The 18,830-nt window shown below is 39.7% G+C and overlaps 1 protein-coding gene across 2 annotated transcripts in view; it reads right to left on the bottom strand.

The window, feature by feature from the left end:
* The window catches only part of LOC138732446 (3'-5' RNA helicase YTHDC2-like), a 34,601-nt gene extending 19,186 nt beyond the window's left edge, over window positions 1-15,415 (bottom strand). For both annotated transcript variants that reach the window (XM_069879058.1, XM_069879059.1), the window contains exons 1-11: window positions 15,242-15,415; window positions 14,600-14,690; window positions 13,756-13,952; window positions 11,879-12,078; window positions 11,131-11,297; window positions 9,176-9,278; window positions 7,773-7,929; window positions 5,398-5,505; window positions 1,773-1,921; window positions 1,236-1,371; window positions 757-883 (exon numbers count right to left, since the gene is read on the bottom strand). In XM_069879058.1, the coding sequence (XP_069735159.1) occupies window positions 757-883; window positions 1,236-1,371; window positions 1,773-1,921; window positions 5,398-5,505; window positions 7,773-7,929; window positions 9,176-9,278; window positions 11,131-11,297; window positions 11,879-12,078; window positions 13,756-13,952; window positions 14,600-14,690; window positions 15,242-15,392 (1,586 nt within the window). In that variant the 5' untranslated portion in view covers window positions 15,393-15,415. The remainder of the gene's footprint in view (window positions 1-756; window positions 884-1,235; window positions 1,372-1,772; window positions 1,922-5,397; window positions 5,506-7,772; window positions 7,930-9,175; window positions 9,279-11,130; window positions 11,298-11,878; window positions 12,079-13,755; window positions 13,953-14,599; window positions 14,691-15,241) is intronic.
* Between the last annotated feature and the right edge of the window lie 3,415 nt (window positions 15,416-18,830).

The raw sequence follows: 18,830 nt of genomic DNA, 5'->3' as shown, positions 1-18,830 counted from the left end.
TCAAGTGGTCACAAACCTGATCCTCCACTACAGTGGGAAGGATTTTACCTCCCTGGTCCCCATCTTGATGTCTGCTGACCCAGTGGGAGTGAAGAGAACAATCTGTCAGTGAAAACTGAGGCAAAAATGTTGTTAAGTACCTCAGCCTTCTCCTCGCCTGTTGACACACACTCACTATTTTCAAGCATCAGTGGGGGTACATTCTTTTTAACCTTCCTCTTCTGACTGATGTACCTGTAGAAGCCCTTCTTGTTAGTCTTCACTTCCCTTGCCAACTTCAGCTCCAGCTGCGCCTTGGTCTTCCTGACCCCATCCCTACACAACCACACAGTGTCCCTATACTCTTCCCAATACTTACATATATATATCACATCAAAGATCTTTGCACCTGTAATGTCATATTTTTAATTCCTGTATAGGTCACTCTCTTAAAATAAAAACCACAAAACATTTTAGGTCTAATTCAATCAATCTAGTGAGAAAGATGCCAGTTTTTCTTCCAAACAGTGTGTTAAATCAAACACATTGAAATCAAGAGTATATATTCCGTATTAGACACCATTTAAATAAGAATTCAATTTATATTTTACAGAAAGCAATGCGATAATTGGAAGTTAGAAATTGTTTAGAACTGTAAAAACCTATTAGTGTTTACAGTAGTCTGATAAGTTAGCAAATTAGTTTAGATGTTATAGAAATTTCCTTCTCACTTGTATATCGACAAATACATCTTTCAGTTTATCTATTTGTTTTTACCAGCCATTGGATGATTTGCAGTGGATATCTGCTCCCATACTGATTAGTTGTTCTACTTGACTCAAAAAGCCTCTCCCTGAAGCAATCATTAGCGCAGTTGCGCTGGTTTCACTGTGCCTATAATCAACTGAGAAGTACAAAAAAAAAGTCAGCAAAACAAATACAAATGTTACTTTTTCATCTAAATGTAGGATATGACTTCCAAAACAAAGCCCAGAGAGAATTTGTTTACTCATTTCATCCCACCAGTCAGTTCATGTGAATTTAACACTATTTTAGAAATGTCTTAGAACATCTGTCAATACTTCAAAACAAGTACAACAACAAATTACTGCAAAACTTAATTCTGCTAACCCTATTCATTTTTTCAATAGGCAGAACTCAAAGGTAACAACGTTTGAAATTGGAGATGAAGTACTACAGAAATTCAAGACATTTTGCAGTTGTTTTCCTCATCTTACTGCATAACAGAAACTTACCACTGATGTTTTCAGTTAAGATGAGATGGAACACCTGAGCAAAGGAATCAACATCTTGATGCAACCAGATGTCAGAAAGACAGGAATCCATTTCTTTTATTAACCATGGCTCAAGGCAATTCACATCTTTTTCAGTCTGAAGAGAAAATAAAGTATTGAAAGATTAATCTCTTCTCAAGGGTTGTCCTTATTCTTGTATAAGAGAGACAAAGAATTTGAACAGTTTTTGAAGTAACAACTAGAAATACAGCATTCAGATGACAAGCATTTATGGTTTCATATGCAAGTACTTTAAACAATGTCAATCTGGTCATTTGCACAAAAGTTATGCACGACCATCACAACTGGAAAGCACACTTCAGCTAGAGTAGTTCATGTTAATAAAAAAAAAATTAAAAAATATCTTTTAAAATATGTTAATATCCTTCTAAAAACTCTACAGGAGTTATATCTTTAGAAAACACTTTTAAACAGGTAGTAATAACATAACATAGAAAGCAGATTTAATAAACTTTTTCAAATAAAGGAGAAACTTACCAGCTGATTAAATACAGGGTCACCACCGTCACTGAAGAGATTATTCTCTTCATTTGCACTTCGGACAGATCTTTGCCTCCGAGATCCTGGTTTGCTCTTATGTTCTTGAGTAGAACACCACTCAGTAAGAGTGCTTTGCTGTTTTTCTTCTAGGATGCATAAAGTATTTCCAAAAAGAGTTTTACATCTGTCCTAATTATCCATTGTTTCCAGTTACAAGAAATAGTTATACCATTCAAGCTCTTTTATTTATCTATAATGCTGTTACCAACCCATATAAATTCCATGATTAAGGGCATCCAAAGTGCACCACTGTAAACAATTGCTATAAGAATAAGGTAAAAAAATATCATTTAGGTGGTTAACCCCCCAGTCTCTCCAATATTCCAACTTACTGCATTCCAATGAGCTTCCTAAGCAATTCTCAGTCCAGATATTTCTCCGAAAGTAAAATACCAAATAAGAAGTGATATAGCTCCCGTATGTAACAACTAGGTTTTCTATACAAGCAGAAGCAACAGTAGATAACAGCAGTGCCTTAACTGAACTCTTTTATCCACAATGACCAGAACTGAGCAATGCAATAAACATAGACGTAGGACCATATATTATTGCACTGGTTATTGATTATTGTTGGCTTGTTTGGTCATACCCTCTGTGATCATTACTTTCCATTGCCAGGAGTACTGTGTCCAGCACTGGAATCCCCTGCATAAGGGGGACATGGAACCATATGAATGGGTCTAGAGCAGGGCCATGAAGATCATCAGAGGGCTGGAGCTCCTCTGCTATGAGGACAGGATGAGAGAGTTAGGCTTGTTCAGCCTGGAGAAGAGAAGGCTCTGGAGAGACCTTACATCAGCCTTCTGGTACCTGAAGGGAATCTACAAGAGAGCTGGGGAGGGATTGCAGTGATAAGGACATGGGGGATGGCTTTAAATTAGAAGGGAGAAGATTTAGACTAGATATGAGGAAGAAATTCTTCACAATGAAGGGGATGAGACCCTGGAACAGGCTGCACAGGGAAGTTGTCGATGCTGCCTTCCTCAAAGGGTTCAAGGCCACGTTGGATGGAGCCTTGAGCAGTGTAGTCTGGTGGGAGGTGTCCTTGGCCCATGACAAGGGCGTGGGACCTGGTTGGGCTTTAAGGTCCCATCCAACCCAAGCCATTTTATGATTCGATAGCATTGAATACACATACGCCTGAAGAATGCAGTGGAAGTGTTCTGCACAAAATGTACAAAATCGTGCCCTCTAACAGCTACACTCCAATTTTCATCCAAAAGTCAGCACGTAGTATTTTCTGCTTCTATAGTTTTCATGTGGCAAAATCCCCCATAAATATGCAATACTACTCAATAATAATTACAAAAAATACATCATTTATCAACTGAAAGCAAACATACAACCATAAAAAGAAATTTCTTTGAAGTTATATAGAATCACCAGGTTGGAAAAGATCCATCAGATCATCAAGTCCAACAATTCCTATCAAATACTAAACCATGCCCTCAGCACCTCGTCCACTTGTCCCTTAAACACCTCCAGGGAAGGTGAATCAACCACCTCCCTGGGCAGCCTCTGCCAGTGCCCAATGACCCTTTCTGTGAAAAAGTTTTTCCTAATGTCCAGCCTAAACCTCTCACGGCAGAGCTTGAGGCCATTCCCTCTCATTCTGTCCCCTGTCACTTGGGAGAAGAGGCCAGCTCCCTCCTCTCTACAACCTCCTTTCAGGTAGTTGGAGAGAGCAATGAGGTCTCCCCTCAGCCTCCTCTTCTCCAGGCTAAACAACCCCAGCTCCCTCAGCCGTTCCTCATAAGACCTGTTCTCCAGCCCCTTCACCAGCTTTGCTGCTCTTCTCTGGACTCGCTCCAGAGCCTCAACATCCTTCTTGTGGTGAGGGGCCCAGAACTGAACACAGGATTCGAGGAACAGTCTCACCAGTGTAGAGTACAGAGGGAGTATAACCTCCCTGGACCTGCTGGCCACGCCATTTCTGATACAAGCCAAGATGTCACTGGTCAGATCCCTTTGGAGAACCTCAGCAGATCGACACTTCCACCCAGCTTAATGTTATCCACAAACTTGCTAAGGGTGCACTCGATGCCTTCATCCAGGTCATTGATAAAGACATTGAACAGGGCTGGACCCAGCACTGAGCCCTAGGGAACCCCACTTGTAACTGGCCTCCAGCTGGAGTTAACTCCATTTCCCACCACTCTCTGGGCCCGGCCAGCCAACCAGTTTTCCACCTAGGAGCGTGTGCACCTGTCCAGGCCAGAGGCTGACAGTTTCTCAAGCAGAACGCTGTGAGAAACTCTGTCAAAGGCTTTACTGAAGTCCAGGAACATACATCCACAGCCTTTCCCTCATCCAGTAGCTGAGTCACTTTATCACAGAGGGCGATCAGGTTAGTTTGGCAAGACCTGCCTTTTGTGAACCTATGTTGACTGGGCCTGATCACCCAGTTCTCTTGCATGTGCTTCATGATAGCACTCAAGATCACCTGCTCCATGACTTTCCCTGGCACTGAGGTCAGACTGACAGGCCTGTAGTTCCCTGGGTCCTCCCTGCGACCCTTCTTGTAGATGGGCACAACATCAGCCAGCCTCCAGTCCAGTGGGACTTCCCCAGTCTTCCAGGACTGTTGGAAGATGATGGAAAGGGGTTTGACCAGCACATCCACCAGCTCCCTCAACACCCTTGGGTGGATTCCATCTGGCCCCATAGACTTGTGGGTGTCTAGTTGGGCAAGCAAGGCTCCGACCACCTCCTCTTGGATCATGGGAGCCTCATTTTGCTCCTCTAGCTCCTGGGTTTGTACACAGACAGAACAACTTTCTTTACAATTAAAGACTGAGGCAAAGAAGGCATTAAGTACCTCAGCCTTTTCCTCATCCCCTGTCACTGTTGTTCCTTCTGCGTCCAATAGGGACTGTATGGTCTCCCTAGTCCTCCTTTTATTGTTAATATATTTATAGAAAGATTTTTTGTTATCTTTCACAGACTTTGCCAATCTGATTTCTAGTTGGGCCTTGGCCCTTCTGATTTTTTCATGATCTCACTTCCCTCTTGTAGTCCACCCAAGATGCCTGTCCCTTCTTCCAAAGCTCAGACATTTCTCTTCTTTTTGATATCTCTCAAAATCTCCCTGCTCAACCAAGCTGGTTTTTTCCCCCCCACCAGCTCTTTTTCTGGAACATGGGGATGGCTTTCTCCTGAGCTGCTAGGATTTCCTTTTTGAATAGCTCCCAGCCCTTGTGGGCTCCCTTGCCCTTAAGTACTGTCTCCCATGGGACTTTGCCAACCAGCCTTCTGAACAGTCCAAAATCTGCCCTCTGGAAGTTTAATGCAACTGTTCTGCTAACCTCCCTCTTCACCTCACCTAGAACTGAAAACCCTGTCATCTCGTGATTGCTTCGTCCCATAATCTATTGCAATAATGTAAACACTGAGATCTAAAAGATACTTGCTGTCTTCTAATCACACCTCATTTCATATTCTGACTTTGGAATTTTAACAGAGAATCATCCCATGTAGCTGTTCAATCTATCAGTCAATGAGACTCATTTCCAACCCTAACAATTAAGAGGAATTAAGAAGAAGAATTAAGAGGTCCACAAACCTTGCTGCTTCTCTTTTTGGTACTTTAGCATCTCTTTGTTTGTATACCCAGTGCTTCGTAAAATATCCTCCAAAAACATCTCCTTAACTTCAAAAGGTCTTCCTTGTACTGAAAGTAAAAGTAGTTCATAAAGTGTTAGATATTCCCTAGCTTCATTTATGATCCGAATTTTAAAAAAGGGTTTTGCAGATACAAAAAGTGAATTATACATTCTTAGGGCCTGATTTAAGGAATTATTCTTTTCCTTGAAAAGAACTGTAGAAGTATCTTCAGTGGAGTTCATTTTGTTAAGATTACCGGGCCACAAAACAAAACAAATTTCAAAAGGGGAATGTCAGCTGGGCACCTTGTTTCCCATTAACCTCTTCAATTCTTTAAGTGTTACACCAAGAGATGCTCTGAAGATTGACAGTTATAAATGGCAATTTTATCAAAATGAGAAAAAAAAAAGACTCATTTTTGTTTATGTTTACAAAAGAACAGTTAATTGTGTAAGACACCTGGATTAAAAATTATAACCGCAATTAATACAGTTTTAGTGCACGATCCCACAAGCAGACCATCACCTTTATATTAAACCACTTTATCTCCTTAGAAGTATATGATGAGAAAAACTTCACTCAATTTCCTCAATCGCTTCAGCCCAATTTGGCTCTTTTTTACAGAGTACTTCCTGACAAATAAGACAATCCAACGGTCCTTATTTCCTAACAATCTACCCTGATTTCTGTTTCAATATCACTGTCTCCTAGACCTTACTTACAAGGCATTAAAGGATTCTCTCTCACAGGAAGAATTAAAATCTCTAGATTTTAATTTCTCATACCTTAGCAGACGTTTACCATACCTTAGTTTAAATCACTTAGGGCTTTTCTCTTGTTCAGAAATAACAAGCTACAGCTCACATACTTTTAGAAGGTATTACAAAGTCTTCCAGCATTGATCACAAAGTGTGTGCTACAGGAACGCACAACCACAAACTGGTGGTTTCTGTGCTAAGGATTTTGTCAGCTATATTATTGAAGGAGGATCAAATCTTTCTCATGACATTAACAGAGAAAGCCTGCAAACCCTCTTCTTTTATTTCCTAAATTCTCAAAACTGGAAAAAGCAAAGGGTTTTTTTCAACTGTAACTCATCTGTTTTGCAGACTAAAGTAAGTGATAGCAGTGCAGCCACTCAGGTTAACCAGAGAAAAAGATTGTCATCAGGATTTCCTGAATAAGCATACTGATCTAAATGAACAGGAAAGCCACAAGGAGAGTCTAGTGGAAAGCCATAAAATAATTAGAACTGAGGTTTCCTTCTCCAAAAATAAGTCTAAATCACTGAAATAGCGTAATTTCCGGATTCCTGCCTCCAACAAGTTGCAAGCCTTATTTTACTAGGTACAAATTGAGAATTGACAATTAAATATTTCTATCTATAACGAAACAGTTTTCTTTTTCAGGAACATTCAAAAAATTAAACTGATGATTTGTAGATAAGATTCTCAGTTAAGTGATTCTACTCATATCCTGGGACTGTTGAGCTTCTTAAAAAAAAAGGCTGACATGCAGAAAGCCTACTATGTTGGTTTGAAAATACAAGGTTTCTCTTGAAACACTCCTACTGAGAACAAGTTGTACTTAGACATTGTTGCTGAAAAAGGAAGATCTAGAGGTGCCACAGGAGGTCACCCATGTGCAAAATTTGCAAGCCAGAAGGGTGAAGAGAAAGAAATACAAAGCATCTTCCACACGTTTTACCTCTACTAAAGATGAGTCAAATGAAATAAAAACAGCAGTAACGATAACTTTTCCTTGCATTTGAATGTCATCTAACTGCAGATTACAAAGTCCAAATCAAAATTAACAGAAATTGCCATGGTTTTTCTCAGTGTTTACCTAGACTATTAGCTAATTTATTTAAAATAAAGAATCATATGATTAAAATATGAAAACCCAATTTACCTAAGACTGTACTTCTAAAGTGACCAGCTGCAGTTATCTGTGTTTTATCCACTAACCAGCAGCAATCTCTGAGAGACCTGAAGAACTGGAATTCACAGGAATGAATTAAAATCGATCACACTGTTGCAGATCCTAGGGTCTACACTATCATGTAGACCAGCACTTTAAGAACCTTTTCCTGTTTCCTGAATTAATCAGAGCATGGGTCAGGACATCCCTGCACTTACAGAACTTCCTGCGATAAAAACTCTCACATCTATGCAAATAGCTAAAAAACCCACAAAATTAACAAACTAAGAGCAAGCATTGCTGTAACTCTTAGCGTATTTATCATGTTCCATTACTCAGCACGGTCTGCTATTGTTTAACCTATAAATGCTACGGCAGGTATACCTAGACTTAAGATTTTACACGAATACTTACTGTGCATTATTGGGCAACTTCCAAAATATCTAACAAAGAGATCTGCATCCAGAGCAGCACTAGAAATAATTAGTTTTAAATTATCCTGTTTCTGCAACATATCTCTCAGTTTTATTAACAAGAAGTCACTGAACCTATCCCTCTCATGTACTTCATCCTGTAACAAACGGGGTGGGGGAGAGAGAACAAACAACAGATAAACATCATGGACTCAAGATTGTAACTTTCCACAAATATGAAACTGAAAGATATAATTTGCTAGTACATTGAAGACACATAGAAATGTGTTCACCTAATTTAAGACAGGATTTTTTTTTAAATATTCAAAAGTAACAAATATTTCAAAAAGTTTAATAAAGCTATCTCAGAAAAACATATATCAAGAAATTTTATACACTGCTCTGTCAAGATGCTAACCACATACAGCTTGATTTCAGAGGTTAAAGCGAACTGAAACTTTTTAATTCTTATATTTGAATTAATTTTCAAGATAATGACAAACTGCCAATTCTACAAATATATTAATATATTCTTACTTCACAATTGACGAATGTTTAAAGAAATGTATGATAACACACAATGAAAAAAGTTAGATTGCTTAGAGCCTTTAAGTCACACAAAAAGCTTATCCCTAATTAAGTCACATGACTGACTAGAGTAATTGCTTTTGTTGGTGCATTCTGTTCTGGTTTTTGTATTATGGACTGTTGAAGCAGGGACGCAAATATATTTTTAAATACAACATTTTTAGGCTGAAGTCAACAATGTATAAATTGTTCTCACATTTTTTTTTTATTTTGATAAACAGGCAGGCATCTAAAATTATCACGAATATTTGTCTTCAGCCATGGAGAGCTCAATCTTGAAAAAAAAACATTCCGGGTTCCACTGACATCAAATTCCACAACAGGAATACTCACATCATCAGAAATGAACGCCTAAGTAATTTGCTGAAAATTAGACTAGTCATTATCTTGAAAACATCTAGGCTCACGGAAGGACCGCAAATCTTGTACTGCTAAAACAAGCTCATGATACAAAAAAATTCTGACACACTTGTGTTGAACCATATATACATAAGCCCCCTTAAGGCTCTTCTACTTTCTGACAGAGGAAGTTCAGAGAAATTTAGAGCTCTGTCCCCCACAATTGCATAAAGATTCCAAAACTAATTATTGGTATGAAGCTAAAATAAGATACTGTTACAAAATTTTTAAAAAAGGCAAAAAAAGCAAACTATGCACTATAATAAGGACTCAGTAAGTCTTTAACAGTAATTCAGATTCTAACTACATAAAAACACTGTAAATGCTCAGCAAATTAAAGACAACAAGGATCTTATCTGGCAATCTATAAGTAATACACATTGTTCAACCTCACATGAAATACATTAGGATTCTTACCACAATAACATGTGTCACTGTTGACAGAGTGCTGTCTCCTGCCATCAGCGTGCGAAGTAGGATGCCATTAGTGCAAAATGTTAACAGTGTCTTTGGAGAAACCCTATTGAAAAGTTCATGAAGATACTTCAGTCTTTCACACCATTTAAATGCATACTAGCTTTCCAAGACTTAGTGAAAATTAAATTATTAACAGCTGCTCACCAGAAATGGAATTAGATTATAGTTCTCCCAAGGAATTCACGCATCCTATTTGTTTGTAAACATTGCCTATTCCCAGAGCATTCCTAAGGAATCTCAGTGCTTAAGCTCCCAACCTTCAGGCAATGGATTAATTAACAAAGTGAGATTCAAATTTATATAAATAAATAAATAACCAAGTAAAATAGAACCTTGAGAATCACTTCATGTTGTTTAATTTACTGGAAAATTCAGCATGGACTGCTTTGGAAAAACAGGTGCCAATTCTTCAGTATATGCTTCGATACAGTTTCGTATTTGCCTATACCTGACTGAACCACAAAGAAACGAGTTAATCCGTTTCAAGTGCTTTAATTTTTCTCTTCAAAAACTTCAAAATCTTTAAAAGTTAATATTCTAGTACCTGTGGCAGAGTTATTTGTGGAAGTGAAAACAGTGATTGCCACACTACCCAGCATTGTCATTTGAAGCACTCAGAAGTTCCTTTGTATTACACCGTACAGTTCTCTTCTGAAATTAATGAGCTCACTCACTGCATTTCTTTCGAAGTTCGGAATTCATCCCTCCTTTCAAAAATCCTCCCACCTTTTAGATTCAAGGAACACGTTTAACGTGTACTTTACCCATCTCTACTACTCTCTCTTCTTCAATAGCTTTCTAGAAATCATCACTGCTCTCTAATAGTTAAAAGGTTAAGACTCCTGTGTTACTGTAAAAACCTCCATCCCACATCTTCTTTTATGGAGTTGGAAATATAGCCACCTCTCTCTTTTGCTCTTTCTCTTGAGAGGACTTATTGATTTCACTTGAGCAGGATTTTCTGCATTGCTTGCAATAATTCCTCCACTTTGATGTGAGCTACGCTTAGTTCTTCTTCAGCCAGCATAATAGGCCCACATATCAATCATGCAATTAAATTTGAAATTTGTCTTTACTAGCTCTTTCAAGCCCTTAACAGAACTGTGAACTCCCATATACATATTCAAATTCTTCTTTAATTTTACTGTTTTTCAAGTGTATTCAAGTTTCATTAGCTATGTAACATCTTGATCCATGTAGCAACGTAACTAGCTCTACATTTTGCCATCCTCTCATTCACACTCCAACACCTGCACATTTCTGGAAACCCCACTATCTAGAGAGTTCAAAGAATCTAGAAATCACACAACAGCTTTCAGACTTTCATCTACCCCTACTCTACTTTAGGAATAAGTTCCTCAGCTGACCTAGAGTTCTCTACTTTCATGTCACTTCACGCTTTAAACAGTAGTTAATGCACACTAGACCGTCAAGTAATGCTCAACCTCATCAATTTCTCTAAAACTTTTGTGCTGTTTCCTTTTATTTCCCCTATCAACTCTCACTATAGCATCTGTTACAGTGTGCTGCTCTGCCTACCTATCTCCAAAGCTTGCAGAACTTTTGGATCTAACCACGTTAAAAGTAGGGAGAAAAAAAAAAAAGAGGAAAGTGTAGGCTTGATCTGAATTCCACACACACACCCCAAAGCAGAAACGAAAATACCTGCAATTCACTCACATAAGACAACTTACTACACGAAAACAAAAAATACAGGAGGAAAACTATCTTTTTCACTCTTAAATATTCGACTACCCAAGCAACAACACGCTCTACCTATACTTTACATACTAAGCTTATACTAGGCTGTATCCCAAATATATTGTAGTTCGTATGTACACAAATCTAAAGACTTCAACACAAAATCAACTGGCAATAAGAAATGCCATAAGTACCTGCTTTCTAATCGAATCTGATAACCAACTGTCTGGCCAATCTTTTCTCCTCTTTCTGCTGCCACTCTTTCAGCCACTGCAACGGCTGCTAAACGTCTCGGTTGAGTGCAAAATATACGACAGGGAGTCCCAGTTTTGTAACAGTCATCAAGAAGGAACTGTGAGATCTGCAAAGAAGTGGTTTAAAGTTCCTTGTCAATTTGATAAAGTCATAGCTTTTCTACCAGAAAACCATTTAAGCGCATCTCAATATTACATAGGTTGCAAGATAATTCACCATAAGATTATCATTGCAAATGTGCTTGAAAGGGTAGAAAGACAGCAAACAAATTTCTGACTTTAATTTGTTTCAAAAGAAATAATTTAGGCTTCTCTCTCCTGCTTCAGAGAAATCTATATAAAATATTTGTAGATAATCTTTCATTTAAACACAAAAATATTCTACTAGAACTAGCTTTAGAAGGAAGGGGGCTACAGAAAGTCATGAGTACTTTCCCTTCAAAATCTTATATTACTGTAATGAAAACTGGTTATCAATCACAAAACTGTGCAGAAATATTTATGCTTTTACTAAGTACCTACTGGCTTAATATTTCAAAAGCAAGAAAGTGAATCAGAACACAAGACTTTCAACTGCATAGGAAAACAAATGCCTTAAAAGCAGCACAAAGCAATCCCTTATTACCTAAATATTAAAAAATGCATTAGTTTTTTTCTAAATAGTTTTTATTCCATTAAAGAAACATACTTGTGTAGTTTTTCCGGACCCAGTTTCTCCTACAATCAAAACAACTTTATTATCCTTTATTAGTTTAACAATTTCATCCTGTTTTTCAAAAACTGGTAGCGATTGCCTGAAAGACTCAAACTCCGATTCCCCTCTTTTCACTGGAACCTGGGGGATACCACTGCTGAGTCGTCCACCTGTCTTATTCACTCCTCTGTTTTCTGTGAAGAGAAGTTAACACTTCACTTGGGCAGATGCAAAAGCAAGTCACTAAAATATTGCTTAAAAATCATACATAAAAATGAACACTGCTAACTTTGAATGCACCCCTATAGATGTGTCAACTGACAAACACACATTTACAAGCCATACTCACAGTAACACATCCTGTTACAATGCTTGAAAGAAATATTATTCAAAGGAGTTCTTACTTTCTTAGATACTTTGAACAAAAACAATCTATGCTGGTGCATTGCTCAGTGTCAAAAAAGGTCATAAAGAGCAAAAAGAAATAGAAAACAAATGCAAAAAAATAAGCTGCCTGGCATATTTTCTTCGTTATATTCACACATTCACACCTTCACAGTTCGCATATAAATAGTCACTGTATAGTTAAACTTTTAAATTATTCCAAACTAACAAGGTTGTCTCCTGAGAAAAAGATAACTTTGCCGTGGTTCAGATGCCTTCTTACACATGCTCCCTGGTCTTTTATGACCTCTATCCAGTTAGTATTACATAGACCAATACTCTAGTCCCTAAGATTTATCTGAAATCATGCAAAGTGAGACATGCTGCATATCTAGACCCCTGGATCCACAGAGCACAGTGTTATACATTAGAAACCAATGCAGAACTAACTAGAGAACTTGCTCATCTTCAGAGAAGACTACTTCAAACTCGGTATTGTAAATGCTATTCTGCAACTCCTTAATAATTATTTTCCAGAAAAAGGAAAAACTTGCTCTAAGTTCAATTGTATATATTTAATGTGTTTAACAGATTAATATATTAAATTACAAGCACTGCCTTACCAAGACAATCACAGACTAACAGATTGAAAAAGCCAAAACCTATTCTGTTTTGCAAAGAAATTAAAGGAAGATAAATTTTACACTATTCATTAGTTTATGCCTTACATTCCTAAGAAACTGCTTTTCAGTACTCTTATAATTCTGTTCATTAAGCAACCCTAATAAACAAATGAAACAACTGAAAAAGAAAAGTAGCAAAGGAAGAACATAAAGCATAAAGCATCATAAAGCAGAAAAATTCAATGAAACAAGGCATACTGCTGTGTTTTCTGTCCACCACGCTCAGCTTTGCCCACAGAAACACAACATAGCTCTTTCACACTCATAACAGTTAAAGCAACAATCTCATTAAAAGTATTTTTTTAAAGCCATGGTGTATCAGAAATCTGTCTTCCAGTGAGCTCTTTCATATTCTAGAAGCCTAGATATAAGTCTCTCAGAGACCAAATATATTTTAGAAGATAAAACAAAAAAATAACTACTAATTTTATTAAGAACGTGGATTGCTATAAGCAGAACAGCTTTTCTCATAAGGGTGTTCTTCTGTAGCAGTCCTGGTAATACTTCTTTCTTCAATCTCAGCTCACGGAATTCACATTTCAGAAACATACTTCCAAATAAATTTGGCTGGAACTGGCTCAAAGATTCAAAAGTAAATTAGCGCAAAGCAGACACTGGAAAGTGGGTAACATAACTGCCTAAGTTCCTTTCAACACCAGTTCTAAATGTCCCCGTTACTAACAACAAAAAGTCAATAAAAGTAATGGGTTTGTTTTAGGGATGAGTGTCAGCTGGGTTGTAGGTTGGTTTACTCTTTAAGCCATATCGATCGCCAGTCTATATCAGAAGATACCTTGAACATACCCGATTCAACAGCACATGCATTTCCTCGCTTTGTCTTTGGCCGAAGTTCTGATCGTTCTTTACTTGTGACGGGAAATCTCACAATTAAACTCCGAATGGTATGTTTCGTACTAGAAGCCAAGCAACAAGTCATTACTGCACGTGACACTTCTGATCCATCCTTCTTCCTTACAGTCAGGTATCGATTTGCTCCTTTTCTGAAAGGAAAAAAAAATATATTTTAGGAATAAGTAACCTATTTATATTTTAGGAATAAGTAACCTATTTATATTTTAGGAATAAGTAACCTATTTACATCTATGTAATGATCTTTGACGGTAATTCTTTCAAGGTAGAGGTCAGCAAATGCTGCTATGGTTTTACAACAGTACACAAATACACATGCTATATGGAAAACTCCATCTATTTGGGGTTTCCCTGAAACCTTCCATTTCCACTAGCTTTTATGTAAGAGAAAATAACACCATCACGCCTGCATACCGATGCTCTTCTCCATCACTTCTCAACAGAAGCACTCTTTTGGAGGTGCTAGTCCAGGTCACGTTTTATCTGTCAAGGTGTGAGATACTATGCAAAACCCTTAAACATGAAATAGTGAGTGGAAAACAAAACAGATCTCGATGAGAAGTCCTTTGTATTGATCCACGAAATCCAGAAAACGTTACAAGGTCATGCCACTTCAAACTAACCATGTACAAAGATACTTGTTTTTATCTTAAACTTTTTTCTCTAGCACTATTTTGTGCAACAGTGCACAATATACACTAGGAACAGAGATAATTTTAAGTCACGAAATTCCACATTTGCACCAAACAAATAAAATAAAAATGAGGCTCTAACTTACCCTTTGCTTTTAGATATCAGCCCAAGAGACCGACAAAGCCGGTGAACAAATGCTCTTTCTGTACTTGTGAAAGAAGAAGGAAATTCCATTTCTAGAAAGATAATAAAAGAAGAACATAGAACCACGCAAGACACGGTGTTCTTAGAAACACAGAATCACTAAGGTTGGAAAAGCCTGCTGAGATCATCAAGTTCAATCATCGGCCCAGCACCACCGTGCACTGAACCGTATCCCCAGGGGCCACATCTACACGGTTTTTGAACACCTACAGGGAAGGAGACTCCACCGCTTCCCTGGGACAGCCTGTTCCAATGCTTCACCGCTCTTTTCATAAGGAAATTTTTCCTGCTATCCAATCTATACCTCCCTCGGTGCATCTTGCGGCCGTTTTCTCTCATCCTATCGCTCGTCCCTCAGAAGAAGGGCCCGCTCGTCCCCCGCACACCACCACCTCCTTCCAGGCCTTCGCAGCCAGCGCTCAGGGCAGCCCTCGGCCTCCCCAGGACGCAACGGCCCCGGCTCCCCGAGCTCCTCCCGTCGTTCCCGCCCCCCCCGCAGCGCCAAGGGCAGAGCGGACCCGGGAGCCGGCGGGAGACTCGGCCTCGACCCCCCCCGCCCCCGCCCCCGCCCCGAGCCCCGCACCTTTCTCCTCTCCGCAGACGAATCGATCCAGGGCGAGGTGCACCGCGATGTCCACCTCCTCGTCCACGCGGATCTCCCTCGGCCCCTCGCCCCGGCCGCTCGAGGAGGAGGCGGCGCCGCCCGAGCCCGCCGAGCGGCCCGGCCGCGACATGGCGGCGGCAGAGCGGCGAGAGGCTCCGCGCGCCTCGGCCCAGGGCAGCCCCGCCCCCGGCCCGCCCCGGCCCGCCCTGAGCGCGCCTCCCGCGCGCCGGTGGAGGGAGGCGGCGCCGGCCGCGCGGTTTCTAACTCGCGTCGTTTTGTGGGTTTTTTTTTTTTGAAGTATGATGATCCCTAAGGGGTTTAAGTCTCAGAGACTTCTCTCACAGCTCCAGTTAGACTTCTTTTCCAGAAAATCGCCAATTTAGCCGTCCATTTATTCATTAACTTCATTTTAGATCCTTGGAGGGGCTGCATCTGAATCTCATCCTCGTCAGCGGACAAGGTGTGAGAAGGATCGTTTCTGTGATGCTTGAGGCTTATGTACCACGGGCCGTCTCACTGGGGAAGATGCTCAACATACGTACCCTTTCATCCAGAAGGACATATATGAACTTCTGTGGTAGTCTGGGTGCTTACACATCCAAGCCACCAAAGCAAACCCTGTGGGTAATGAACCTTCTCGATACCACTATGAACAAAGCCTGTTAACTGCTTATCCTTTATAAAAATGGAATGGAACAAACATCAACTGTGTCTGAGAAGCAATGAGTTCTGCTGACTGAATGCAAGAGATGGGGACAAGAACCATGTCCAACACTGCAGTGAAACTTCTCCAGCTGCCTGTGGCAGTCACCACAGCCAGAAGGCTCCTATAGACCTTCCTCCAGCACTTCTTTCAGAGATGCAGTTAACTGAGTTAAGTCTTCTAGGGATGGAGTGTATGTTCCCACAGGGCTTGGCAGCTTTCCCTCAGGAGCCAGCACATCCGCCATGTGCCTGGGCAAAGGAGACTTCAAGAACATCCTCTCTTGCGCTTACATGCCAGATGGAGGGCATTTTGCTGCCTTTGAGGGACCAGAGCTTCTGGCACAAGGCTTAATGCACACTGTCAGAAAGGTGGAACAGCTGTGAACCTGCAGTTTAAAAACACCCATGGAATGGAAGCGAGTTTCTCTGCCACCGGCAGAACCGTTACTTCGAGGGATTAAATAGGAACAATATCATCACCCGCAGAATAACATTTTATCTGGATAATGATTACAGTACTAAACTTGTTAACCTCAAAAACTCTTCATAACAACAACAACAAAAGCATCTTGTCTTCTTTCATCCCTAGCACCACGTCATTGCTGCATTCATAGTTCAAGTATAACAGAAAATGTAAACAGTTCACCACGGTAACATTGCACTCAGTTGGAGAAGAGAGTAGAAAGGAACTGGCCCCTTGCTTCTCAGAACTAAGCCCCTTTCTCAAAAGCCTCTTTAAATACTTGAGAGTTAGCATTCTGACATATGCATTACAAGCAGCTTGGGTGGAAGTGGAAAGGGTTTTAATCTCCTGCGCACACACACCTCTCCATTGCTTCAATGTACCTTTGAAGCAATAATGTGAAGCCTTCCAAATTCCTCCTGTGCTCTTCTGTGGGACAAAGTGGCTTTTTCTTTCTTAGGCAGGGAAACCCGTCTTGGTCACTCTGCTACTACTGGTTTCCTCTTTTGATATTCTTTAAGGGGGGGGTGGGGGTGGTGTATGCTCCGGGAGCTGCCTTCTCTAAAACAGAACTGATTGATCTCCTCAACAAATATGGTGTTGAGTTCCCTGTTATGCACAAGTCTAAGGTCTAAAGTTACAACACAACTTTATGAACGAACACCTTTCCTAGGTCTAACTCCAATAAAACTTAATTGGCTGTAAAAGCCTAATCATGAAATAATTTCACTGTGCTATTGTTGGCAGCAGAAACAGAAGAGGAATCGAGATAAAAATACTAATACCCTTTCCTATACTGTACACACCCATGAAAAGGATTGAGTTTTAGTTCACAGTCATGTTGAGTGAGTGACTAATGGGTTACTGGTTCTAGAATTTTCTTTCGTCTAAGATACTAATTAACCACCACAGCACGTGCTTCACAACCACAGCCTTCTCGCTTCAGCCCATTCCCCAGGTGTTAGAAGCAGGCAGGCCTTGGATAACAAGTGCCTTAGCAGCACAAAGAGTGGCGTTTGTCAATATGACTGTGACTGGCAGTGTTGCGGAACACTTGAAAGGCACAGAAAGCACAGACACACATCTAGGAGAAACAACAACATTTTATTGATTCTATAACTCTACCCTAAATTGAACATTTTCATCGACATTTCAAACTTTGCCTTTGGTGTTGAGACTGTAAAGCAAGAAGGGAAAAAATATCAGCCTTGTGTCATCAGAGAGATGTTTAGCTATCCATTATACCCCACTCCCTAAATATTACCTTTGATTAAGACTGTAAATGGTATGGCTTGGCCCTCTCCACTGCCAGGTGCCTTTGAACTTTAGGAAGGATTTTGTCATGGGGATCAAATACAGAATTTCTGGCAACTGCTCACTCACTAAATTAAAATAACTCTGCAGGACCTCATTCTGATACACCTGCAGATTTCAAATGGCTTGCAAAATAACAGGCTTTCCCTTGTTTTTTCCTGAAACACCAAAGTCTGAGATGACTGACTATACAGAGAACTGCAAATGGCGTTAGACAAAATGCTGTGGTTATTAAAACAAGAAAAAAAAAAAAAGCTACCTACACACAACTGGCTGGATGAGAGTTTCCAAAGGCAGGACCTAAAACTTCCAAAATTACCTTATAAGTTTGATTCACTAGGAAACTGTGGTTCCAGAAAACATCAGCTGCTTCACAGATCCATAACAAAAGTTCACAGAACACCAAATTTAATCTGGTTCTTATCAGGAGTTAGATATGTATTTCTTTTTATTTATGAAAGTGGTAAAATGAAAGCTGTGGAATTGCAGAGCACGCTATAACTAGAGGAGGAGATAAAAACACCCAGACCACCCACCATTTTACCTGGGGACTGGCATCCCGAGTGCTCTCATCTAGAAAAGAAAGTTGTGTTCAAGACTTTGATGGCTTCATTACCTGGATGTATTTCAGGGCTTTTTTTACACTCTCCTCTGCAGATGAATGACTTAACAATTCTAGTTTTAACCCGGGGTGCTATTTCCATTGTATCTGGGTGACACAGCAGGGCAAGTGATTTCTGTAAAAGTTGAAGACCAGGCTTACTAAGATACATACATACATTCTTGCAACACAAATACTCAAAAGTTTCTTAAAGTAAGGGTGAACTCTGTTAAACAAACTTACATGAGTTACTAATGACATAGTTGATACCAGACATGTAAATGAGATTTCTTAGGTATTTGCAGAAAAGCTACTCCGTTAGGCATACAGAACAAAGGGAGTAAGTTTTATCAACTACCTGTCCAGGTAATTGAAGCAGAATCTTAAATCATAACTAATTGCTGAAGGTGTCGCAGCAGGACTACAAAAGAAGCCTACTGTATTTTAGTCCCTGTTATCAGCTAAGCAGCAATTTCTTAAAATTC

This window comes from Phaenicophaeus curvirostris, chromosome 31 (genome assembly GCF_032191515.1).
Source record: "Phaenicophaeus curvirostris isolate KB17595 chromosome 31, BPBGC_Pcur_1.0, whole genome shotgun sequence".
Classification (NCBI taxonomy): Eukaryota; Metazoa; Chordata; class Aves; order Cuculiformes; family Cuculidae; genus Phaenicophaeus; species Phaenicophaeus curvirostris.
Note: the sequence above shows the minus strand (reverse complement) of the source record. Positions and strands in the feature narration are given on the sequence as shown.